Source organism: Coregonus clupeaformis, chromosome 8 (genome assembly GCF_020615455.1).
Source record: "Coregonus clupeaformis isolate EN_2021a chromosome 8, ASM2061545v1, whole genome shotgun sequence".
In the NCBI taxonomy this organism is placed as follows: Eukaryota; Metazoa; Chordata; class Actinopteri; order Salmoniformes; family Salmonidae; genus Coregonus; species Coregonus clupeaformis.
In genome coordinates this window covers 53634886-53662068 of record NC_059199.1, presented here as the reverse complement: position 1 = coordinate 53662068, position 27183 = coordinate 53634886, and the positions used below count along the sequence as shown (strand labels likewise).

Below are 27183 nucleotides of genomic sequence, written 5' to 3'. Positions count from 1 at the left end.
ACGAGAGAGGGACCGCAATGGAACCATGAGACTAGAGAGGGACCGCAATGGAACCATGAGATGAGAGAGGGACCGCAATGGAACCACAAGCCCTAGAAAAGGACCGCAATGGAACCATGAGACTAGAGAGGGACCGCAATGGAACCACAAGCCCTAGAGAGGGACTGCAAATGGAACCATGAGACTAGAGAGGGACCGCAATGGAACCATGAGACTAGAGAGGGACCGCAATGGAACCATGAGATGAGAGAGGGACCGCAATGGAACCATGAGAATAGAGAGGGACCGCAATGGAACCATGAGATGAGAGAGGGAGCGCAATGGAACCATGAGATGAGAGAGGGACTGCAATGGAACCATGAGACTAGAGAAGGACCGCAATGGAACCATGAGACGAGAGAGGGACCGCAATGGAACCATGAGACTAGAGAGGGACCGCAATGGAACCATGAGATGAGAGAGGGACCGCAATGGAACCATGAGATGAGAGAGGGAGCGCAATGGAACCATGAGACTAGAGAGGGACCGCAATGGAACCATGAGACTAGAGAGGGACCGCAATGGAACCATGAGACTAGAGAGGGACCGCAATGGAACCATGAGACGAGAGAGGGACCGCAATGGAACCATGAGACTAGAGAGGGACCGCAATGGAACCATGAGACTAGAGAGGGACCGCAATCAAACCATGACCCTAGAGATGGAGCGCAATGGAACCATGAGACTAGAGAAGGACCGCAATGGTACCATGAGATGAGAGAGGGACCGCAATGGAACCATGAGATGAGAGAGGGAGCGCAATGGAACCATGAGATGAGAGAGGGAGCGCAATGGAACCATGAGACTAGAGCGGGACCGCAATGGAACCATGAGACTAGAGAGGGACCGCAATGGAACCATTAGACTAGAGAGGGACCGCAATGGAACCACAAGCCCTAGAGAGGGACCGCAATGGAACCATGAGACTAGAGAGGGACCGCAATCAAACCATGACCCTAGAGACGGAGCGCAATGGAACCATGAGACTAGAGAAGGACCGCAATGGTACCATGAGATGAGAGAGGGACCGCAATGGAACCATGAGATGAGAGAGGGAGCGCAATGGAACCATGAGATGAGAGAGGGACCGCAATGGAACCATGAGACTAGAGAGAGACCGCAATTGAACAATGAGACTAGAAAGGGACTGCAATGGAACCATGAGACTAGAGAGGAACCGCAATGGAACCATGAGACTAGAGAGGGACCGCGATGGAACCACAAGCCCTAGAGAGGGACCGCAATGGAACCATGAGACTAGAGAGGGACCGCAATCAAACCATGACCCTAGAGACGGAGCGCAATGGAACCATGAGACTAGAGAGGGACCGCAATGGAACCATGAGACGAGAGAGGGACCGCAATGGAACCATGAGATGAGAGAGGGACTGCAATGGAACCATGAGACTAGAGAAGAACCGCAATGGAACCATGAGATGAGAGAGGGATCGCAATGGAACCATGAGACTAGAGAGGGACCGTAATGGAACCATGAGATGAGAGAGGGACCACAATGGCACCATGAGATGAGAGAGGGAGCGCAATGGAACCATGAGATGAGAGAGGGACCGCAATGGAACCATGAGTCTAGAGAGGGGCCGCAATCGAACCATGACCCTAGAGATGGACCGCAATGGAACCATGAGACTAGAGAGGGACCGCAATGGAAACATGAGACGAGAGAGGGACCGCAATGGAACCATGAGACGAGAGAGGGACCGCATTTGAGGCAAGAGCCAGAAGAGGACTGAACTGAGTTTACATTAGGACCAAGAAGCTGAGACAGTATGGAGACCCAGAGTGGGACTGTATGTGTGGTGTGTGCCTCAATGTATACATGAATGGACACGTGACACCATTCATTCCTATGTGAAGACTAGCGCATTGAATCCAAATAACGTTGGTTAAGACGGCATCTCATGGAGACATAACATGCGCAATTGGAGCTTCTCCGTGAAGTGACGTTGCAGACTAGCTCAGTGCTGCCCCCTCTCATTGAGTAACTCAGACATAATTAAAACATCATCAATAAATAACACATTGATAATCAATTAATTAAATAATTAAATATAGCTGGGCAATATAATTATTGGTTGATTGATTGATTCTAACTGAGTTCACTTGGGGTGGGTTCTATGGGGCTTCCTGATTGAGGGCCAATCCCAAATGACACCCTATTCCCTAGAATAGTGCACTACTTTTGACCAGAACCTCTATGTATTGTAGTGCACTGTCCAGTGAATGGGGTGTCATTTGAGACGCAGATTCCCTGAAATGACTGGTGAGCTCTCTGTGTTTGTGGGGTCACCTTACTTGGTTAGTCTACTATTGCTTATACGTTTATAAATTGCCTGGCTGGGCTGATGAGACAGTGGATTGCACAGTCAGATGGAACAGAGTAAATAGGCATTTTAACGTCATAGATTTAGCTGGTGGTAACTTGTGGAATAGACACCAGCTGGAATGCGGTTTTAACCAATCAGCATTCAGGATTAGACCCACCAGTTGTATATATGATGATGTATAGACTACTAGAACATGTGACTTACAGTCATATAGGGGTTGGATGAACAGTATTCGGTGGTTGATGTTTGAGTCTAATGTTAATTTCAAGTTGTATATCTATGTATATCCAAATGTCCATGTCGCCAGCAAACTTCTACTGCTACCTCCTTAGTATAGTAGGTAAACCTTGACCGAGCCAGAACAGCCCATAGGGCTATCTCCTATTTCTGTAGCGTGAGACATCTTGATGTACAAGGACACTAATAGTCCTTAGTATGAAGTATAATAATATATTTGCAAAGCATACTCAACAGTATGCTAGTATGAATATTGGGACACACTTGTTTACGGGATGTGCTCTTGTCAGGAATGACGTCAATAGGGTTTTTAAGGAGGAGAGCAGAATTGTTTACTGAAGACATTTCGTACCCTTCTCTATATGCCCCTTTTAGAATCCATTATGCATTCCATTGCATTCAGAACCACAATAACCAAGACAGGCTTTCATCACATCATCCATTCAGTCACTGTAGCACTATGTTCTTGAAATCATCCTACATTTGGTTGCCTTTAAAGGGAGATGTGGAATGGGGTCAGGTTAACAAAGAACAAAAAAAACGACTATAGCCCAGACTTTAAATGGGGCCCTCTCTGATTGGATACAACTAGCTAACTAGCTCTGGACCCGTAGTTAGCAAGCGTATAAGAGTAGGAGTGCTGATCTAGGATCAGGTCCTCACCACGTCCATAATGATAGGGTTCATTATGACCTAAAAGGCTTAGCTGATCCCAGATCCACATTCCTACTCTGAGTGAGCTCAGACTGACAAGGGGCTCTTAAAAAAAGTCTTAAGTTAAAAATCCATATATAAGAACTAGTCAAAGATGAGCGTAAATTAGAAAATAATTAGGAGGAGGGGGAGGGGTATTTAAGGTGTGGATGATAGAAAGAGGGAGGATCTCAACCCCCCCTCAACTCCCAAAGCGCATCCCACCTCTATTACTTCAATTTAAGGGCTGGATAGTTGAATGCTGGGAAGGGGGTGGGTGGAATGACTTTGCATGTGTTAGTTGTGCCATAATTTGTAACGGCTCTGTCCTTGAAATAGTAGATTCATGGAATCATGAGATGTTTCTTCTCTCCCTCACATGTTGTCTTACTGTCGCAGTGTCAGTCAAGGTAGCAGTATTTCTCTCTCTTGCTCTCTCTCTGTGGAGCTGAACCATTTCCCTCTCCCCCCCCCTCTCTCTTTCTCTCTCTCTGGACCTACCCCCTTCTCCCCCTCTCTCTCTCTTTCTCTCTCTCTGGACCTACCCCCTTCTCCCCCCTCTCTCGCTCTCTCTCTCTCTCTCTCTCTTTCTCTTTCACTCTCTCTGGACACACCCCCTTCTCCACCCCCCACCCCTCCCTCTCTCTCTCTCTGGACCTACCCCCTTCTTCCCCCCCTCCCCCTCTCTCTCTGGACCTACCCCTCTCCCTGTCTATTTCACACACACCTCTCCCGCCTCTTCGTTCTGATGTCACATAATTTTTTCCAGTCCCACTATTATTTGTGCATAATTTAATCTTGTCATCCTCCATCTCTTCTATGTCCCATGTTCTCTCTCTCTCTCTCTCTCTCTCTCTCTCTCTCTCTCTCTCTCTCTTGTTCTATTCCATAACCCTACCTTAGTGTTCCCTGTCAGATTTATAAATAGCTGCTATACCCCACCTTCCTCCCTCGCTCTCTGCCTCCCTTTTTCCCTCTCTCTCTCTCCCTCTCTCTCTCTTTCTTTCTCTCTTTCCCTTCCTGTTCTTTTCTCCTCCCCCGCACTCTAGCACTTAGCACAGCTGCGGGAAGCACTGCCGCACTGTGTTTTTCCTGTCTTGATCCCCCCCTCTCTCTGTCCTCCCTCTTTCTGTCTCTTGATCCCTCGCTCTAGTCTTCCCCCTTCTCTCTATCTCTCCTCACTCTCTCCCCCTTTCTTCTCTCTCACACACATACTCTGCTGAGCTCTGCTTTCCCATGACAATGGCGGATTCCCCAAACACCCACACACACACCGGCAGAGACGATATTGTTTCTCTTAGAAGAATGTACCTGAACACAGCAGGTAGGCACCCTCTTCACAGTTCCCTGTCTGTTCCTCACAGCTCTGTGTAGCCTCTGTCTGCATTCAGTCAGGTGTGTGGGTCTCTCCCCATACTAACACACCCAGGCACACACTACGTCTGCATGCTATGGGTCCCCCTCCATCCACTCAGTTGGGAGATCAGTGCTTTGTTGAGCCCTTGAGCTAGTCAGGCTTGCCATAGATATTGATGATGGTAACCATAGATTGTGTGTACCCACCCTTTATGTTACTGATAACCTATAAGCTGGGCCTACAGTTACAACACTATGGGACTTCAGATGACAGTGCTAAGCGGCTTGAGAATAGAGCACATCTGTGATGCACCAAACATATCTCTAGCACTAGTCATTTGTAAGAAAGTGTATTCTGACTCTTTTAATAAGTACCACATTGGTTAAGTTCATACTCCGTTTAAGTTCACATTGGATAAGTGCATATGAAACTGACCTCAGTGTGCTAGCTTAGCAGTATAGCATCCTCCCTCAGTACAACTCATGGTAAACTGTCCATACCACGGCTCTAACCTGGGGCCTTCTGTCTCGCTAACACAACATGCAAAAGGATCCAATTCGCTAGCACCATTGGCAACATTTCAAGCTAGGTGTGGAGTGAGTTTACAGCACGTTCTTATATCCGTTACACATACTCTGTTTAACACTAGTAGAGCCGAGTGAGTCATTTTGACACAATATTACTGTCAAATTCTAATATCTCTGCCATTTCTAAAGTAATGCCCCCCTTCGTCCTTGACTTTTTAAGACTTTCGATATCACAAACAGAATTAGTGTTATAAACAGTTTTAAGTGGACAGCTGCCATTCGTTTCATAGGCTACATGACTGCATAACCACGTGTGTGTGTGTGTGTGGACTGCATATCCCCCTGTCACACAAAATCATGTTTATCACGTCCAATCTCTCCAGTCATTGCCCAATGAATTCCTTTGCTTCTGTTTCCAGTGTGTGTGTCTCTGTGTGTGTGTCTTGCCTTTAGATTATGTTTTATGTCATACGCCTTTTCCTGGGAGTTTTTCTTTCTAATTATGCCAAGTTCTCTGTGGAGCTCCCCTCTCTCGCTGTGTGTGTGTGTGCGCGTGCGCATGTGTGTGTGTGGCTGCAGCTGCTGAATAGCGGTGGCCCCTAGGGGACAGTAGGGACTGACTGGGACACTAATGAAGCGTCTCTCTCTCTCTCTTCATTTTCACTCTCTCTCAATGTTCTCTCTCTCTCTCTCTCTCTCTCTCTCTCTCTCTCTCTCTCTCTCTCTCTCTCTCTCTCTCTCTCTCTCTCTCTCTCTCTCTCTCTCTCTCTCTCTCTCTCTCTCTCTCTCTCTCTCTCTCTCTCTCTCTCTCTCTCTCTCTCTCTCTCTCTTCCCCTCTCTCTTCTCATTAAGAGGCTTATTTAATAGAGCAGCATCCAAAGGGGATCTAGATAAAAACTATCACCCTGGGGGGACCGACCACAGTTAAACCAGGAGGGAGACCCCAAGGAGACTGCAATGAACCATGAGACTATAGAGGGACTGCAATCGAACCATGAGACTAGAGAGGGACCGCAATGGAACTATGAGACTAGAGAGGGATCGCAATGGAACCATGAGACTAGAGAGGGACCGCAATGGAACTATGAGACGAGAGAGGGACCGCAATGGAACCATGAGACTAGAGAGAGACCGCAATGGAACCACAAGCCATAGAGAGGGACCTCAATGGAACCATGAGACTAGAGAGGGACCGCAATCAAACCATGACCCTAGAGACGGACCGCAGTGGAACCATGAGACTAGAGAAGGACCGCAATGGAACCATGAGACTAGAGCGGGACTGCAATGGAACCATGAGACTAGAGAGGGACCGCAATGGAACCATGAGACTAGAGAGGGACCGCAATGGAACCATGAGACTAGAGAGGGACCACAATGGAACCACAAGCCCTAGAGAGGGACCGCAATGGAACCATGAGGCTAGAGAGGGACTGCAATCAAACCATGACCCTAGAGACGGACCGCAATGGAACCATGAGACTAGAGTGGGACCGCAATGGAACCATGAGACTAGAAAGGGACTGCAATGGAACCATGAGACTAGAGAGGGACCACAATGGAACCATGAGACTAGAGAGGGACCGCAATGGAACCACAAGCCCTAGAGAGGGACCGCAATGGAACCATGAGACTAGAGAGGGACTGCAATGGAACCATGAGACTAGAGATGGACCGCAATGGAACCATGAGACGAGAGAGGGACCGCAATGGAACCATGAGACTAGAGAGGGACCGCAATGGAACCATGAGACTAGAGAGGGACCGCAATGGAACCATGAGACGAGAGAGGGACCGCAATGGAACCATGAGACGAGAGAGGGACCGCAATGGAACCATGAGACGAGAGAGGGACCGCAATTGAGGCAAGAGCCAGAAGAGGACTGAACTGAGTTTACATTAGGACCAAGAAGCTGAGACAGTATGGAGACCCAGAGTGGGACTGTATGTGTGGTGTGTGCCTCAATGACTGTATACATGAATGGACAAAGCCATTGATCACGTGACACCATTCATTCCTATGTGAAGACTAGCGCATTGAATCCAAATAACGTTGGTTAAGACGGCATCTCGTGGAGACATAACATGCGCAGTTGGGGCTTCTCCGTGAAGTGACGTTGCAGACTAGCTCAGTGCTGCCCCCTCTCATTGAGTAACTCAAGTTGAAGGCCAACCGGGGTACTGCAGGCTGCCATTAGGCAACTAAATAATCCTTATAACTTCTTCTGTGTGGGATTTTAAAATAATCAGTTCAAGGACATACATCTGCTGTATTAGAAGCAACTATTGGTACCATGACTGTCTTCTAAACATGTTTTTACTTACACGAAGATTACCCACGAAGATTGGCATTTTTCCATTCACTATAATGGGGGATCCTGTTTTCTGCAAACAATGCCTGCAGTACCGCAGTCGGCCTTGAACTTCCGTGGCTTCAATAAGAGGGGGCAGTCATTCTCCCTTGGTTTGCGTGTGTGTGTGTGTGGACTTTATTGCTAGTCAAAGAGAGAGAGTATGTGTGTGTTAATGTGAGGACATGAAATCACAACCCGCCATCACGTCGGTTGAATTCTTAAGCAACTTGCACAAATTTTATTAGTGCAGGAAAAACACAGTACAGGGGTGTTTCATGTGCATTCTCTCTCCAAACACCATTTTTATATAATATATTTATATATACTATCCCTCCCCCACCTTTCGTAGTTTGAAATGCCAAAACACAGAAGGGGGAATCAAAGCAATAAAACACAATAAATCTAATCAAATGCGACCTCAATTTGAAATACATTTTACATTACATTTACATTTTAGCAGACGCTCTTATCCAGAGCAACTAGGATTAAGTGCCTACATCGACAGATTTTTCACCTAGTCGGCTTGGGGATTAGAACCCGCAACCTTTCAGTTACTGGCACAACGTTCTTACCCACTAAGCTACCTGCCACCCTTACACCAAGATGTAGGATCTTAATTTGAGCCAGTTTGCTACAGCAAGAAAATAACCCTGAAGCAATAGGAAATGTGAATTATTATGTGGATTATATAATTTATGGACATTTTTGTAGGGGTTGATACATTTTTCATAAGGGAAAATCAAGTCTGAAATTTCTAAGTGGAAATTACAAACTTCAGAAGCCTTTTAAAACCTCAAATAAACTACAAGTTTGAAATGTCCTGCATTGCAGGAAAGTTCTCCTGCAACAGGGTGATCAAATTAAGATCCTACATCTGTACTCAAAAATAAACAAAACAAAAGTGTATAGGTATTGTAGGTAGTTAGATATTCACATAAATAAACCACAGACATAATTAAAACATCATCAATAAATAACACATTGATAATCAATTAATTAAATAATTAAATATAGCTGGGCAATATAATTATTGGTTGATTGATTGATCCTAACTGAGTTCACTTGGGGTGGGTTCTATGGGGCTTCCTGATTGAGGGCCAATCCCAAATGACAGCCTATTCCTTAGAATAGTGCACTACTTTTGACCAGAACCTCTATGTATTGTAGTGCACTGTCCAGTGAATGGGGTGTCATTTGAGATGCAGATTCCCTGAAATGACTGGTGAGCTCTCTGTGTTTGTGGGGTCTCCTTATTTGGTTAGTCTACTATTGCTTATAAGTTTATAAATTGCCTGGCTGGGCTGATGAGACAGTGGATTGCGCAATCAGATGGAACAGAGTAAATAGGCATTTTAACATCATAGATTTAGCCGGTGGCAACTTGTGGAATAGACACCAGCTGGAATGCGGTTTTAACCAATCAGCATTCAGGATTAGACCTACCAGTTGTATATATGATGATGTATAGACTACTAGAACATGTGACTTACAGTCATATAGGGGTAGGATGAACAGTATTTGGTGGTTGATGTTTGAGTCTAATGTTAATTTCAAGTTGTATATCTATGTATATCCAAATGTCCATGTCGCCAGCAAACTTCTACTGCTACCTCCTTAGTATAGTAGGTAAACCTTGACCGAGCCAGAACAGCCCATAGGGCTATCTCCTATTTCTGTAGCGTGAGGCAGCTTGATGTACAAGGACACTAATAGTCCTTAGTATGAAGTATAATCATATATTTGCAAAGCATACTCAACAGTATGCTAGTATGAATATTGGGACACACTTGTTTACGGGATGTGCTCTTGTCAGGAATGACGTCAATAGGGTTTTTAAGGAGGAGAGCAGAATTGTTTACTGAAGACATTTCGTACCCTTCTCTATATGCCCCTTTTAGAATCCATTATGCATTCCATTGCATTCAGAACCACAATAATCAAGACAGGCTTTCATCACATCATCCATTCAGTCACTGTAGCACTATGTTCTTGAAATCATCCTACATTTGGTTGCCTTTAAAGGGAGATGTGGAATGGGGTCAGGTTAACAAAGAACTAAAAAAACGACTATAGCCCGGACTTTAAATGGGGCCCTCTCTGATTGGATACAACTAGCTAACTAGCTCTGGACCCGTAGTTAGCAAGTGTATAAGAGTAGGAGTGCTGATCTAGGATCAGGTCCTCGCCTCGTCCATAATGATAGGGTTCATTATGACCTAAAAGGCTTAGCTGATCCCAGATCCACATTCCTACTCTGAGTGAGGTCCGACTGACAAGGGGCTCTTAGAAAAAGTCTTAAATTAAAAATCCATATATAAGAACTAGTCAAAGATAAGCATAAATGAGAAAATACTTAGGAGGAGGGGGAGGGGTATTTAAGGTGTGGATGATAGAAAGAGGGAGGATCTCAAACCCTCCCCCGGCTCCCAAACCACATCCCACCTCTATTAATTCAATTTAAGGGCTGGATAGTTGAATGCTGGGAAGGGGGTGGGTGGAATGACTTTGCGTGTGTTAGTTGTGCCTTAATTTGTAACGGCTCTGTCCTTGAAATAGAAAAGTGGTTTAATTCCAATAATAATACTATTAATTAGTAGTGAGATTAAAGCGGAAGGAGTCTGGGCTTTCAGGAGCAGTTCAGTGTGCTACATACGAGGGGAGGGGAGGTGTGTGGGGGTATGTGCAATCATGGTCCCGACGGGCAGAAGGATCGGTTCTGTGCGTAGGAAGTATGTGTGAGTGTGCATGTGTGTTTGTGCAGACTTCAGTGTCAAGTGTGTTAGACTTTTGCCAGGTTTGCGCGATTGTGTGCGTAGGCATGGACGTGTAACTCCTATTGTTATATATAGGTACTGTGTGACTGTGCTGTGAGGGCGTTAGTTTTCAACTATTTTTCCTCTTTATCTCTCCTCATTCCTTTTCTTGTCCTTTCTCTATCCTCCTACCTCTCTCTCTCTCTCTCTCTCTCTCTCTCTCTCTCTCTCTCTCTCTCTCTCTCTCTCTCTCTCTCTCTCTCTCTCTCTCTCTCTCTCTCTCTCTCTCTCTCTCTCTCTCTCTCTCTCTCTCTCTCTCTCTCTCTCTCTCTCTCTCTCTCTCTCTCTCTCTCTCTCTCTCTCTCTCTCTCTCTCTCTGCGTAAACTGTCTATCTCTGTGTAAACTGAGGGCGATCAGATAAGGTCTTGTTCGGCACTGGCACCTGGTCCAGAGACGTTATTGAGTGTTTATTTAAGGACCAGGGGGTTTCATGTTACCCTGTGTGACAGCAGAAGAAACTCTACACCCCGGCTAGGCCGGCCCACTAGAATACAACATTCAGCTACACCCCGGCTAGGCCGGCCAACTAGAATACAACATTCAGCTACACCCCGGCTAGGCCGACCAACTAGAATACAACATTCAGCTACACCCCGGCTAGGCCGACCAACTAGAATACAACATTCAGCTACACCTACTGTAGGTGACTAAGGCCTTCTTAAAAATGTTTCCCTAAAAAGCATTTTGGCTGGGACAGACTTGGACCAGAACACACCGGCTAGTTGACTTTATACTCTGTTTCTTGGCGGGTTATCTGACAGTCTCTTGATTGATATTGGTATTGATTTGAATGACCCAATAAGAGCATTAATAACTGACTGATCGATGAAAAAAGGCACAGACACCTGTATGTACCCTGTAGAGTTTCTAATGGTAACGGCAGTGCAACTGAGTTTTCCATCCGTCTATCGATCTCGGCGTGGACACACTGCCAGCCACCTCAAGGTGTTAGCCAAGGTAACCGTGGTTACTGCGGTAACCGTCGGACGACGTCATCACACGAGGTGAGAGCAGTCGAGCTGAGATGGCCTACATTGGAAACAGAATTGAAAGGTAGAGTGATATAGAGTCGTATAAAACTAGCTAACTATAGCAATCTAAAACCTGAGCTAGTAACTCTGCCCTTTTCTATTGAGAGAGAGAGAGAGAGAGAGGGAGAGAGAGAGAGAGACACTTAAGTGAATGAAAGAGAGCTGGAAATATGTGCTTTTGTTCAATTTGACATGTGCTTGGTCTGTCAAAGGACTTTGTTCTCCGTTCTCAAGGGGGACAGTTTTCCCCTCTCTTGGGGATTGTGGGGGGCATGGGGACGTGCGTCTGTGCGGTGGGACAGGGGATGGAGGGTGGGTTTGGAAGGGAGGGTGCATGGGGGACATATCAGGATATCGGCGGTGGCGATGGTGGTGACTGGGGTTATTGGTCATGCAAGATTATAAATTCTGCTTTATCATCTCTCTCCTCCCCTCTCCTCTCTTGTCCTCTCTTTCTCTCACAGCGAGGATATCTGTTGGTTCTCTAATATGCAATGTTTCAATTCCTGCTTCCCCCTCCCCTCCCTCCCTCCCTTCCCCCCTCCACTTCTCCTTCACCCTCTCACCACCCATCCTTTCAATCACTCTTTCTCTGTTCTGCGGAAGGTCTTTCTTTTTTTGTTCTATTTTTTTGTCTTTCTTTCTTGGTTCTCCTTCTGTTGCTCTACTTCTTCTTCTTCTGGAAGCGTCTGAACTGGTTCTGGATGGCGAGCGCTGCTTTCTCCGTCTCCGGCGCTTCCAGGTCAATGTCCACTTCCTCTTCCTCCTCCCCGGTCGCCGGGGGCTTGGAGTCAACCGCCTTCTCTGGAGGGGTCATTAAATCAATATATGTCAATCAATCAATATGCCCATTACTTAATCAACCGACCAATCAATACATCCATCAACCAATAAATACACCAATCCATCCACATGAAGGTTTGAGCAGGAAAAGGTATTGATCTTTAAAAGCAGACAAGGGGGCATGGAACACACCCACACGCGTGCACAAACACACACACTAGCGCCGTTCCCACACCCATGTTTAACTTTACCAAGTTTGGCCATGGAGGGACAGGACAGTGGTTAAGTGTTTGGGGTGATGTTAGTGTTTCTGCATCGGGTTGCTGTAGGTTCCAGACTTGGGTTGAAATACAATTTGAAATCTCTCAAATACTTTAAGTGTTTGCTTTTAGCCTGCCTGGAGTGCCAGTTGGGAAAATTTGGAATCGGTTCCATTGTGACAGGCAAGCTCAATCAAGCCCAGCTAAAGTATTTGAAATGATCTCAAATAGTAGTTGAACCCAAGTCTGGTAGTTTCAGCATCACTGTTTATAGTGCCTAAAGGAGCCTTTCAATGACGGGATCGAGCCACTAATTGGGGATGGAAAAATACTGACAGAGGTGGAGAAAAGGAAGAGATGAAGACATAGGTAGGGGGTGAAGGAGACAGATAGAGGGGGAGAGAGAGGGAGATGTCTGATGCTAGAGAGAGATAGAGAGAGCTCTTCTAACAGTCCAAAGTGGCTGGAGTGAAGATGTACTGTCGAGGGTCCTAGACAAGCAAACGCATCAATTCTATTTTTAGTGTCCTGGAGAATAAAAACACAGCGAGGGGCCAAATATGGAGGCGTACATTTTGTTTATGCATTCGCGCTAAAAAAGAAATCCCAGTGAATCCAGACAAAATTTGGAAAATGTGGCCTAGACTGAAAGGCTAGCAAAGGCATGTAGGTGCTAAGCTGAAAGATACAGATACAAAACAGAACGAGAGGAGAGGGAGAGACAGAGAGAGAGTGTGAGGGGAGAAAGGGAGAGACGGTGAGAGAGGGAGAGGGTGGGTGCAGAGAGAGAGTGAGAGAAAGAGGGGAACAGAGAGAGAAAGATGGAGAGACATAAAGTTCACAGAGTACGACGTCTGAATACAGAACCAGTCAGACAGACCTTTGTTGTCCGATGCTGGCGTCTGGCTGCTGTTGGGATTCCCAGTGGATCTGAGCTAGAGAGGGGAAGAGCAAGGAAGAGCAAAGGTGTCAATTACAACAGGATGCTCTAACACACATTATCAGCAGTATCAACTACATAACCATCATCACCCTTACCAGAAACATAACCACTATAAGCAACACAACTAGTGTCAACTACATAACCAGTTTTCAACCACATAACAATTATCAGTTGTCAGAGCAGCTTACCGATCACTGCTCCTGTACACAGCCCATCTGTAATTAGCCCACCCAACTACCTCATCCCCATATTGTTATTTACATTGTTATTTATTTTGCTCATTTGCACCTCAGTATCTCTATTTGCACATCTTCTTCTGCACATCTATCACTCCAGTGTTAATAACAAATTGTAATTATTTTGCACTATGGCCTATTTATTGCCTTACCTCCATAACTTACTACATTTGCACACACTGTATATATATTTTCTATTGTGTTATTGACTGTACGTTTTGTTTATTCCATATGTAGCTCTGTGTTGTTGTTGTTTTTATCGCACTGCTTTGCTTTATCTTGGCCAGGTCGCAGTTGTACAGTTGAAGTCAGAAGTTTACATACACCTTAGCAAATACATTTAAACTCAGTTTTTCACAATTCCTGACATTTAATCCTAGTAAAAATTCCCTGTTTTAGGTAAGTTAGGATCACCACTTTATTTTAAGAATGTGAAATGTCAGAATAATAGTAGAGAGAATGATTTATTTCAGCTTTTATTTCTTTCATCACATTCCCAGTGGGTCAGAAGTTTACATGCACTCAATTAGTATTTGGTAGCATTGCCTTTAAATTGTTTCACTTGGGTCAAACATTTCGGGTAGCATTCCACAAGCTTCCCACAATAAGTTGGGTGAATTTTGGCCCATTCCTCCTGACAGAGCTGGTGTAACTGAGTCAGGTTTGTTGGCCTCCTTGCTCGCACACGCTTTTTCGATTCTGCCTATAGGATTGAGGTCAGGGCTTTGTGATGGCCACTCCAATACCTTGACTTTGTTGTCCTTAAGCCATTTTGCCACAACTTTGGAAGTATGATTGGGGTCATTGTCCATTTGGAAGACCAATTTGCGACCAAGCTTTAACTTCCTGACTGATGTCTTGAGATGTTGCTTTAATATATCCACATAATTTTCCTTCCTCATGATGCCATCTATTTTGTGAGGTGCACCAGTCCCTCCTGCAGCAAAGCACCCCCGCAGCATGATGCTGCCACCCCCGTGCTTCACGGTTGGGATGGTGTTCTTCGGCTTGCAAGTCACCCCCTTTTTCCTCCAAACATAACGATGGTCATTATGGCCAAACAGTTCTATTTTTGTTTCATCAGACCAGAGGACATTTCTCCAAAAAGTACGATCTTTGTCCCCATGTGCAGTTGCAAACCGTAGTCTGGCTTTGACTCCAACCTAAGTGCATGTAAACTTCCGACTTCAACTGTAAATGAGAACTTGTTCTCAACTGGCTTACCTGGTTAAATAAAGGTGAAATAAAAAAATTAATCACCTTTAACAGAAACCTACAGATGTAGGATCTTAATTTAATCACTCTTTTGTTGCTGCCAATTTACCTGCACCACAGGTAATGCAGATGAGTTCATGATTTACATACATTCACTGAAAACACTAACATATGGTTATATTAACAGTATTGCACTTTTTATGTATCCTATTTTTGGCCAGCTAATAGCCGAACCACGATCAAGCAAAATTATGGACTAAACATTAAAATCCTGTTGCTGCAGGATTATTTTGCTGTGACAATATAGGTCAAATTAAGATCCTACATCTGTAACCATTATCAGCAACACAACTAGTGTCAAGTATATAAACAGTGTCAACTCTATAGCCAATGTCAACAACATAACCTGTCCTATATCATAGCCATTTTCAACTACATAACCAGCATCAACTAACCAGCATCAACCACATATAACCACCATATAACCAGCATCAACTACATAACCACCATATAACCAGCATCAACTACATAACCATTATCAACTACATAGTATACTACAAGTATCAGCTGCCTGAATATAAACGCCACATATGAGGACAGAGTCCTCTTGGGAGTGGGTAACAGGAGTGTCTGTATGAGAGTGATATTGCCAGAGACGCAAAGGGACCACTCAGGAGACAGTGCTATGTTCTTTTCTCTCCTTTTCCCTTTAGTCTATTACCATTTTCCAGTAGTTTACACACGTGTGTGTATGTGTGGTGTGTGTGTGTGTATGTGTGGTGTGTGTGTGTGTGTGGTGTGGTGTGTGTGTGTGATCCCTCCCTGTGTGTTACAAGTGACAACATTTTATGCTCTCTCTTCATCTCCCCCTCTCTTTCATCTCTCTCTCTCTCTCTCTCTCTCTCTCTCTCTCTCTCTCTCTCGTTCTCTCTCGCTCTCTCTCATCTGCCTCTCTCTTGTATCTCTCTCTCATTTCCCTCTCTCTTTCTGTCTATTTGTGTTTTAAGACTGTCTCCTCACTAGTACTACGCTTATGTGCATGCGTCTGGGGCGGGGAGAAAGAGAGAGAGAGAGCCGAAGAGAGAGTTACAGTAGAGAGGGTGGATACAGAAAGACAGTATTTCTGTGTGTGAGAGAGAGAGAGGTAGACTGTGTGTGTGTAAGCGGGAGTATAGTAGGAGTGTGTGTGTGTGTGTGTGTGGGCATGCACGTGCGCGTGTGTATTGTGACCCTGCGTAACCCCGACGTCCTCATTGCACTTTGTGATGCCGGTGCGAAATGGCCCGTGCATAAAACAATCTCCAGCTAAGCGTGAGACGCAAACATGAGGCCTGCCACTCCAGCCTTAGTGATAGGGTAAAATAAATAAGAATACAGTCAGCCCTGGTCTGGGATAACGAGATGTTAGAGACTCATGTAAATGACAAAGACTGAGTGTGTCTCATTATCTGTATACCAGAGAGGGGGAGAGAGAGCGAGGGAGAGAGATATATAGAGAGAGAGGGGTGGATATGCGAGAGAGAGACAAAGGAGAGAAAGAGAAAGTGTTGGGGGGGACGACAAATCTATCTGGGCTATCAGTGTCACTAAGCTATAGCTTTATGTTCAATATCATCCATCTATGATCCATCATTGTCTTCTCTGTTGTCATTCCCCCTTCCCCATTTCCCCGTCTCTCTCTGCCTATCTGACTGACACACCCACTGACTGGAGGCATTGGTTCCCTCTCTATGCTGTGCTGTTCCTCTCATGCTCATGGGGGGATAACTGATACATTGAAATGAAGCAGGCGAGGAGAGGGGCTTGAGTAAGAGGCAGAGTGAGGAAGAGAGAGGGAGAGCGAGCGAGAAGAAGAGAGAAAGGACTGCGGGCTCGAGAAGAAACTCAGGCATATGGGTTGCACGGAGGTGGGATTGAATGACTAGCTGAATGAAAGACAGAAAGAAAGGATAGGAGAGAGAAAGAAAGCAAGCGAGAGAGAAAGAGAGAGAGAGAGCGAGAGAGAGAGAGAGAGAGAGGTTGAAGAGTGAAAAGGAGAAACAACCCACACGATAAACACATTCCCACTGTGAATAGACCTTCGTTTTACCTCCCCCCCCCTCTTCCCCCACTCTCTTTCTCTCTTACACACACACACACACACACACACACACACACACACACACACACACACACACACACACACACACACCCTCCCTCTCCTACATTCTTATCTCTACATGGATGGCTGGCTAACACTCAAATCCCCTTAGGTTTCTTGTAATTCTCTTACAGGTTCTCTCTCCCTTCTCGCTTGTCAAGGATTTCTTCCTTACGTATTTGTAGCTGTTAATGCATTAAGTCATGAACATAAGGCCAACAGAGAGAAAGCTAGAGACAGGAGGGGGAGGGAAAGGGGGAGCGATGGAGGGAGGGATGCTAGACAGAGACAGATTGCAGCATTTAAGTGTCTGGGATTTGCTGTAAGTGATGGAGAGAGAGAGAGAGAGAGAGAGAGAGAGAGGGTGGGGGAACGACAAAGATAGAGTGAGAGTGGGGAAAAGAGAGAGGGAGACATAGGGATCCGAGAGAGAGAAGACAGCGGGTGAATGAGAACGGAAGATTCCTGCTTATCGAGACAGACGGTCGGGAAAATGGAGTCGAGGGATAGACAGATATAGCCTAATATACACAGGGCCAGCATGCTGTGTGCTTTAGCCAGACAAGCTTTCTATTCTAGGAATATACAGTCCCACATGGCACCCTATTTAGTCTTTAGTGCACTTCTTTTGACCAGGGGCCTTCTGAAAAGCAGTGAACTATATAGGAAATACGGTGCCATTTGGGATGCATCCTGATTGCCATTTGATACTTTAAAGATGTTTGTTTTCAATACTGTACTACTCAGTGAAATCATTGTGATGGCACTGTGTTCAGCCATCTGTTCATATGGCCATTCATCACAGCTCCATACTGTACCCATTCTGGTAAATTTTACAAAATGTCCTGGTTTTCCAGAAATTCCAGTTCCATAATCAGAAGGGAATAAGCAGGAAATCCATAATCCTCCAACCAGCATTTCTAGAAAACCTTTTTGGGGGAAAGTTACTGGAATTTTGCAACCCTACTCTGTGTTGCCCATACAAATGCCTATGCACACGTTTGTGTGTGGTTGCGTTTGTGTGTGTGTGTGTGTGTGTGTGTGTCCATCTGGCTAAGTGCAGTTTGGAGCAGAGAGGGTAACATACAGCATGGCAATATGCAGTATGAAGGAGTGACAGACAGTTGGCAGAGTACAGTTTACAGCCCCATGGACAGCTGGCTAGATGATGACTACAGTACAGAGCCAAGACAAACGATTCTGGAACTTGTATGGGCATTTGTCGTGGCTCTGTACTGTAGTCATCATCTAGCCAGCTGTCCATGGGGCTGTAAACTGTACTCTGCCAACTGTCTGTCACTCCTTCATACTGTATATTGCCCTGCTGTATGTTACCCTCTCTGCTCCAAACTGCACTTAGCCAGATGGACACACACACACACGCACACACACACACACGAACGCAACCACACACAAACATGCGCATAGGCCTACTGTATCCACCAAGCTGGTTTCTTACTGCTGATTATGTCATTTTGAGGGACCAGTCCTCGTTGTTATTTTCCATCCTGACCCAATCTGACTATTTATCTATATGTCTGTCTGTCTGTCTGCCTGCCTGCCTGCCTGCCTGCCTGCCTGCCTGCCTGCCTGCCTGCCTGCTGCCTGCCTGCCTGCCTGCCTGCCTGCCTGCCTGCCTGCCTGCCTGCCTGCCTGCCTGTCTGTCTGTCTGTCTGTCTATCTCGCTCACTCTCTCGCTCTATCAACATCTAACAATGACTTTCAACCAATGCTCGCTCCCTCGCTCTCCAAATGACACCATTTACAGTACAGTAAGTAGGTTGATAGAAGGGAGTGTATTTGGTAACGTACTTCAAAAATAGACTGACACCTGGGTGCTGGATGATTATGACTGCTTGCGTCCCAAATGGCACCATATTCCCTATGTAGTGCACTACTTTTGACCAGGGCCCATAGGGCTATGGTCAAAAGTAGTGCACTATGTAGGGAATAGAGTGCCATTTGGGATGAAAGCTATGATGTCTGATGCCGCAGTTTGAAAGAGAGACAGAGAGAGAGAGAGAGAGAGAGATGAAGGGGAAGAGAGAGAAAGATGGAGGGGAAGAGAGCTAGATGAGGGGAAGAGAGAGAGAGAGATGGAGGGGAAGAGAGCTAGATGAGGGGAAGAGAGAGCGAGAGAGAGATGGAGGGGAAGAGAGATAGATGAGGGGAAGAGAGAGCGAGAGAAAGATGGAGGGGAAGAGAGATAGATGAGGGGAAGAGAGAGAGAGAGAGAGAGAGAGAGAGAGAGAGAGAGAGAGAGAGAGAGAGAGAGAGAGAGAGAGAGAGAGAGAGAGAGAGAGAGAGATGGAGGGGAAGAGAGAGAGAGAGATTGAAAGAGAAACAGACAAGGGGTCTTTAAGAGGAGGAAAGGAGAAAGGGAGAGAATGAGAAAACATGACAGGTTTGACTTTTAGACATTTAACTGCCCTTTACTGAAAAAGGTTCATTTTCATCATTTTTGCAGCATGTGGTGGTATACTCCAACCACAAATACCTTTCTAAGAAAAACAACATAGCTACAGAACCCAACACTGAAGGGAGGAAAATACAATCTGAAGCCCCTTTAGGAAAGGCATTGACCCAACACTGGTGAATAAGAGAACAACCCAAAAAAGCCCCACGGCTTACTAGGACTGAAAACTACATGTATTGGTGCAAAAAGAGAGAAACTAAGAAAGACATAGCAGCCTATACAGGACATAGGAGTGCCCCAAAACTGCATGTATTGGAGGGGAAAAAGAATAGCCTCCAAAGCATAACCTGTTATACAGGGCCCAGGAGTGAATTTATTGGTGCGAAAAGAGAGACACTTCTGTAAGAACAATATAGCAGCCTACAGGAAGGCCCAAAATGGCATCCTAATTCTGGTAGGGTCCAGGGGAGAGGAGAGAGAAAGAGCAGCTACCCCCCTGAAAGCTCCTCAGCAGTAAAAAATTATTTATTTATAGACGGAAATAAAGGGATTACCTCCCTGTCAAAGGAGAGGAGGGGAAAGCCAAGGAGGGAAAAGCCAATAATATTTGAACATGCCAGTTGGCTTTAGCTCTGTAATCCCAGTCAAGAAGAGGAGAGGGAGAGAGAGAGAGAGATGGGGGGGGTCACCTTGGTGGCTGGAGGACTGGCCTTCCGCTGCAAATAATAAGACCTGCTAATTATCCCCACATGCCTAAAATAGAACATGTTTAGTGTAGGGGAAGCCTGCTCACTGTTAATTATAAGCACAACAAGAACATAATCATTATTTCTCTTGCTCTCCCTCTCTCCCTGTCTCTCTTTTCGTGTATGCGTGTGTGTGCGCATGCGTACCTGCAGGCACTTGTGCGCCATTGTGTAAATACACTAATTGGCCAAATTAGTGGATTCGGCTATTTCAGCCACACCCGTTTCTGACAGGTGTATAAAATCGAGCACACAGTCATGCAGTCTCCATAGATAAACATTGGCAGTTGAATGGCCTTACTGAAGAGCTCAGTGACTTTCGACGTGGCACCGTCTTAGTATGCCACCTTTCAACAAGTCAGTTCGTCAAATTTCTGCCCTGCTAGAGCTGCCCCGGTCAACTGTAAGTGCTGTTATTGTTAAGTGGAAACGTCTAGGAGCAACAACGGCTCAGCCGCGAAGTGGTAGGCCACACAAGCTCACAGAACGGGACCGGCGAGTGTTGAAGCTTGTAGCGCATAAAAATCGTCTGTCCTCTGTTGCAACACTCACTACCGAGTTCCAAACAGCCTCTAGAAGCAACGTCAGCACAATAACTGTTCGTCGGGAGCTTCATGAAATGGGTTTCAATGGCTGAGCAGCCGCACACAAGCCTAAGATCACCATGCGCAATGCCAAGTGTCGGCTGGAGTGGTGTAAAGCTCGGACTCTGGAGCAGTGGAAACGCGTTCTCTGGAGTGAGGAATCACAATTCACCTTCTGGCAGTCCAACGGACAAATCTGGGCTTGGCGGTTGCCATGAGAATGCTACCTGCCCAAATGCATAGTACTAACTGTAAAGTTGGGTGGAGGAGGAATAATGGACTGGGGCTGTTTTTCATGGCCGGGCTAGGCCCCTTAGTTCCAGTGAAGGGAAATCTTAACGCTACAGCATACAATTACATTCTATAAAATTCTGTGCTTCCAACTTTGTGACAACAGTTTGGGGAAGGCCCTTTCTTGTTTCAGCATGACAATGTCCCTGTGCACAAAGCGAGGTCCATACAGAAATGGTTTGTCGAGATCGGTGTGGAAGAACTTGACTGGCCTGCACAGAGCCCTGACCTCAACCCCATGAAACACCTTCGGGATGAATTGGAACGCAGATTGCAAGCCAGTGCCCGACCTCACTAATGCACTTGTGGCTGAATGGAAGCAAGTCCCCACAGCAATGTTCCAAAATCTAGTGGAAAGCCTTCACAGAAGAGTGGAGGCTGTTATAGCAGCAAAGGGGGGACCATGGAATGAGATGTTCAACGAGCAGGTTTCCACATACTTTTGGTCATGTAGTGTATAATTTCCTAAATCTAGGTGTGTGTATAGTGTATTTATTTTTCTCTTTTATAAATTCCAACGCTTCTAAAACTGACAATAGAGGTGACAAGTAAAAGATGAAAAGAGGAACTTCAATACAAGCAACTGTCAATTTTGGCACCAAACATGACTTGCATACAGGTCCGGCTCTAGCCTTTTGAGGGCCCTACGCGAGATATGGTTGGGTGTCCCCCACTTCACGGCAAAACATTTTAGTGACCCCCCTCTTGACATTTGTATTTCCTGCAATTCTAATCATTTTGCCATGGGTCAGAAAGAAAACATTTGCCATTTTAAAGCAAGTTTTCTGCAATTTTACACATTTTGTCATGGAGTGGAGAGAATAATAACACATTTCATGCATTTCTACCCATTTTGTAATGACATGCCATGTTAATATGATATCTGAGTGGGAATGACTAACAAAATCAATGTGAGCACCCTGGAGGTCAGGGCCCCTGGGCACATGCCCGGTCAGTATTCGGCCATGATAAGTACAAGTTTAGATAGCTGACTAGACTAACTACCAATCTAAAAATTGTTAGCTAACATGGCTAATTAAGTGACTGTCTTTGACTTACATAGCAAGCGAAAAACTGATGACACACAACCAAATTTCGAAATTGCACCTGGTGTATTGTACTATTCTTACTCTCAATAGTAAGTTGAAACACGGACTGAGTTCCTAAAAAAAACCTCAGTCCACTTATGCCTTGAGCCAGCCCTGCTTACAAAAGGCAACTTATTAGTCCCGTGTAGCTCAGTTGGTAGAGCATGGCGCTTGCAATGCCAGGGTTGTGGGTTTGATTCCCACGGGGGGCCAGTATGAAAATAATAAAAAGAATGCACTCACTAACTGTTAGTTGCTCTGGATAAGAGCGTCTGCTAAATGACTAAAATGTTGTTGTTTTTAATTAATTGAATGCGCCTGAACTCAACTTTAAATACAAATTTAGGAGATCATTGTGGTGGCACACGCACTCTCACAGTGTGCCATGCTCAGCGCAGATGTTCGCTCCCGGACATGCGCAAGCGAGTATTAATACCCTGGCTGTACAGTATGTCCTCGCGCTGTTGCTAAAGAGAATATTTAAAGGAATGAAAATGTGCAGGAATACCATAAAACATGTTAACCCTGAGAGGAAAGTAGCTTTGAAAAGATAAAACCGACAGGGGATCGAGGCAAATGGAAGGGGCGTCTGTCCACTCCACTAGGCTACTAATCCAACATAACCGCAACAGTGGCCCCGACTAGCTTGCCAACAGTGCGACTTCAGTGCAGAGCCCATATTCACAAAGTGTCTCAGAGTAGGAGTACTGATCTAGGATCAGATCCCACCCTGTCCCTATAATCTTATTAATTATGGTTGAAAAGGCTAAACTGATGAATAACCCTATATAGGCCTTGACCAAATATGAAAGATATGAATCATTGTAGCTAAAGACCATTGCAACCCTGAATGATGTCAAATAGGTGAACGTTTATAAGCCTATAAACCAATTGTGAAAATGAAGAAACAAAGAACAGATGCAAACTTGGTGAGAACAATATGATTTATAGCTGCATCCCAAATGGCACCTACAGTGGGGAGAACAAGTATTTGATACACTGCCAATTTTGCAGGTTTTCCTACTTACAAAGCATGTAGAGGTCTGTAATTTTTATCATAGGTACACTTCAACTGTGAGAGACGGAATCTAAAACAAAAATCCAGAAAATCACATTGTATGATTTTTAAGTAATTAATTTGCATTTTATTGCATGACATAAGTATTTGATCACCTACCAACCAGTAAGAATTCCGGCTCTCACAGTTGAAGTGTACCTATGATAGAAATTACAGACCTCTACATGCTTTGTAAGTAGGAAAACCTGCTAAATCGGCAGTGTATCAAATACTTGTTCTCCCCACTGTATGTCTGCACGTTTGACCAGGGCCCATTGGCATCCTATTCAGGTCCTATGTGCCCTTGTCAAAAATACTGCATTGGGAAAGTATTCAGAACACTTTACTTTTTCCACATTTTGTTACGTTACAGCCTTATTCTAAAATCAATTAAATTGTTGTTGTTCATTCTCATCAATCTACACATAATACCCCATAATGACAAAGCAAAAATATGTTTTTCAGGTCTCTCCAGATATGTTCGATTGGGTTCAAGTCTGGGCTCTGGCTGGGCCACTCAAGGACATTCAGAGACTTGTCCCGAAGCCACTCCTGCGTTGTCCTGGCTGTGTGCTTAGGGTCGTTGTCCTGTTGGAAGGTGAACCTTCGCCCCAGTCTGAGGTCCTGAGCTCTCTGGAGCAGGTTTTCATCAAGGATCTCTCTGTACTTTGCTCCGTTCATCTTTCCCTCAATCCTGACTAGTCTACCAATCCTTGCCGCTGAAAAACAGCATGATTCACCGTAGGGATGGTGCCAGGTTTCCTCCAGACGTGACGCTTGGCATTCAGTCCCTATAATTCAATCTTGGTTTCATCAGATCAGAGAATCTTGTTTTGCATGGTCTGAGAGTCCTTTAGGTGCCTTTTGGCAAACTCCAAGCGAGCTGTCATGTGCATTTTACTGAGGAGTGGCTTCCATCTGGCTACTCTACTATAAAGGCCTGATTGGTGGAGTGCTGCAGAGATTATTGTCCTTCTGGAAGGTTCTCCCATCGCCACAGAGGAACTCTGGAGCTCTGTCAGAGTGACCATCGAGTACTTGGTCACCTCCCTGACCAAGGCCCTTCTCCCCCGATTGCTCAGTTTGGCCTGGGCGGCCAGCTCTAGGAAGAGTCTTGGTGGTTCCAAACTTCTTCCATTTAAGAATGATGGAGGCCACAGTGTTCTTGGGGACCTTCAATGCTGCAGAAATGTTTTGGTACCCTTCCCCAGATCTGTGCCTCGACACAATCCTGTCTCGGAGCTCTACGGACAATTCCTTCAACCTCATGGCTTGGTTTTTGCTCTGACATGCACTGACAACTGTGGGACCTTATATAGACAGGTGTGTGCCTTTCCAAATCATGTCCAATTACATTTACATTTACGTCATTTAGCAGACGCGCTCATCCAGAGCAATTGAATTTACCACAGGTGGACTCCAATCAAGTTGTAGAAACATCTCAAGGATGATCAATGGAAACAGGATGCACCTGAGCTCAATTTTGAGTCTCATAGCAAAGGGTCTGAATACTTATGTAAATAAGGTATTTATGTTTTTGTTGTTTTATACATTTGCTAAAATGTATAAAAACCTGTTTTCGCTTTGTCATTATGGGGTATTGTGTGTAGATTTATGTTTTTAATTTTTTTGTAATCCATTTTAGAATAAGGCTGTAACAAAATGTGGAAAAAGGGAAGGGGTCTGAATACTTTCCAAATGCACTGTTTAGGGAATAGGGTGCCACTTAGAAGTTTGAAACATTATAAAGGATGTTCAATTTAGTCTAGATTAGGCCTACTGTAGTCAAATGGCAAATTACATGTAGGCGAAATGTCTATTTTAAATGGATGCCAGAAAAAGAATGGGCCTTACAGGTAAACCATGAAGACTAAAGTACCTTTGAAAAGTACCTTTGATCAATTACTAAATACATGGACGTGCTACATCATATTGTAAGACCATGATAGGCGTGTACCCTATATAGCCCAGATGTGTTTGAATAACATATATCTCCATTCGGGGAAACAGGTGTGTCTGACATCGGCGTGGCAATACACCCGCGGCGGAAGGTACTTTTGCCACCTATCACTGCTCCTGAACCGCTGTTCACAATGCCCACAGGCGATGCAGTGATTCTTGCGTTTGTGCCTTTTGGTACAGTGCCGGCTTGATTTGGGACCGGCGCCAACCGAGTCGCAAGAAGATGTAAAGAGCTATGCTCTAGAAATGAGACATTGTTTTTATTTATTTTTATTTTACCGCACCTTGGATGGGTTGCGGTGATTGGGGGTTGGGGGTGCGGTGCGCCATGCCGTGGTGGTATCATTTCGAAGATACTCATCTAGACAGTTAGTTATGAGCAGGGTAAAATAACATGTATATGTCCCCTTGTTGAAGTGAAACTAAAATGGTCTATAATTTCCATGTAGTAGCATAACCATTGGACTTACTGAATGGTGCGTATAATATAGTCGAAGGGGTGTTATATAGTGAATTCTCATAGCATCTATAGCCTACGATCAGTAGAATAACCGCCATATATCCGCCGAATAATCATAATCACCGCGTTATTATAGATTAACAACAACTGCGGCTTGAACTGTTAACTAATTATAGTTGAGCTGAATACTTACCTCGCTCATCTTGAGAACGTGCAGCGCGGAGAGTTCTTCTGCAGACAAGTCACTTCTCTTCTCTTCTAGCCGCTTATACTGACAGTTTCAACGGTCTCTTTCCTTGGAAAAACACTTCAGTCGATCGAAGGTTTTGAAGAGAAACTATAAGGATGCGGCAAAAAGAAATGAGTCGGGGACGCGTGTAGAGTGGAGACGAGAAATTCGTCGATAGGCTAAACAGTACGCTGACTCCGTCTCATGCAGACAGTCTAGCATACAGCAGCATGGATAGTGCAGTCAGGGCGAGCAGTGCGGTTGTGTGCAACAGAGAACATCAGAATCCTCTGTACCTCCGCTTCCCCCGCCCTCTCTCTCTCTCTCTCTCTCTCTCTCTCTCTCTCTTTTCTCTCTCTCTCTTTCTCTCTCTCTCTTTCTCTCTCTCTCTTTCTCTCTCCTTCCCTCCCTCTCTTCTCCCCTTTCTTGCTCGCCCACTCACACGCGCGTTCACCCACTCACTGGAGACTTGCCCTCGTGCCAACTGAGCTGTGATGTGCTAACGGCTCGTCAACGTTAGTATTTCTTTTAATAAATCACTTAGGAATAGATAAAGTAACATATCTAACAACAAATGATGACTGACGAAGTTTAATCAGATGTTAAAGTAGAAATCACACCATTGAGACTCACTCCAAATGCGTAAAATTTGATGACTTCTTGAAGAATATGGTGCATGCGCTATTAAACGCATAGTTCTCAATATAGACCGAAATCATCCTTCACTTCATATTTCATGACCGACAGTGATGAGGTTTAATTAATTCTGTGCTTCCTGTTCATCCATTATGTCAAGAAAAGGTTGGGTATGTGACCATGAGACCCGCAATGTGCTACATTCCCCTTTGATAGCCTAGTTGAATGCGAACCACAAACTTATTTTCCTTCCGAATTGTTTTTATCAGCAAGGAAAACAGACATTCCCCTCTTGCTGCAGTCAAATCATAATCATTCCTTGCCACTCCTGTCACAGAATCATAATCCTAATACCGGAGAATCTAGATTGGTCTGTTATACCCGCTAGAGGGCGACATAGCTCCACCGTCAGTTTTTTTTATTTTTATCAAGGGTGTACAGTCGTGGTCAAAAGTTTTGAGAATGACACAAATACAAATTTTCACAAAGTCTGCTGCCTCAGTTTTGATTATGGCAATTTGCATATACTCCAGAATGTCATGAAGAGTGATCAGATGAATTGCAATTAATTGCAAAGTCCCTCTTTGCCATGAAAATGGACTTAATCCCCCCAAAACATTTCCACTGCATTTCAGCCCTGCCACAAAAGGACCAGCTGCCATCATGTCAGTGATTCTCTCGTTAACATAGGTGAGAGTGTTGACGAGGACAAGGCTGGAGATCACGCTGTCATGCTGATT

At 45.0% G+C, this 27183-nt stretch overlaps 1 protein-coding gene across 1 annotated transcript; it reads right to left on the bottom strand.

Moving 5' to 3' along the window:
- Positions 1–11944: 11944 nt before the first annotated feature.
- Positions 11945–26130, bottom strand: pcp4l1 (Purkinje cell protein 4 like 1). Its single transcript, XM_041884771.2, has 3 exons — positions 25772–26130; positions 13321–13375; positions 11945–12201 (listed from the first exon to the last, which is right to left on the bottom strand). Exons 1-3 carry the CDS (start codon positions 25778–25780, stop codon positions 12062–12064), a joined length of 204 nt encoding a protein of 67 aa, XP_041740705.1. The 5' UTR covers positions 25781–26130; the 3' UTR covers positions 11945–12061.
- Between the last annotated feature and the right edge of the window lie 1053 nt (positions 26131–27183).

Excerpts from the sequence above, each read along its gene's own strand:
- pcp4l1 (XM_041884771.2), bottom strand. Across the intron at positions 12,202-13,320 it reads GCCAGCATCGGACAACAAAG|AGAAGGCGGTTGACTCCAAG; the intron begins GTCTGTCTGACT and ends TGACCCCTCCAG.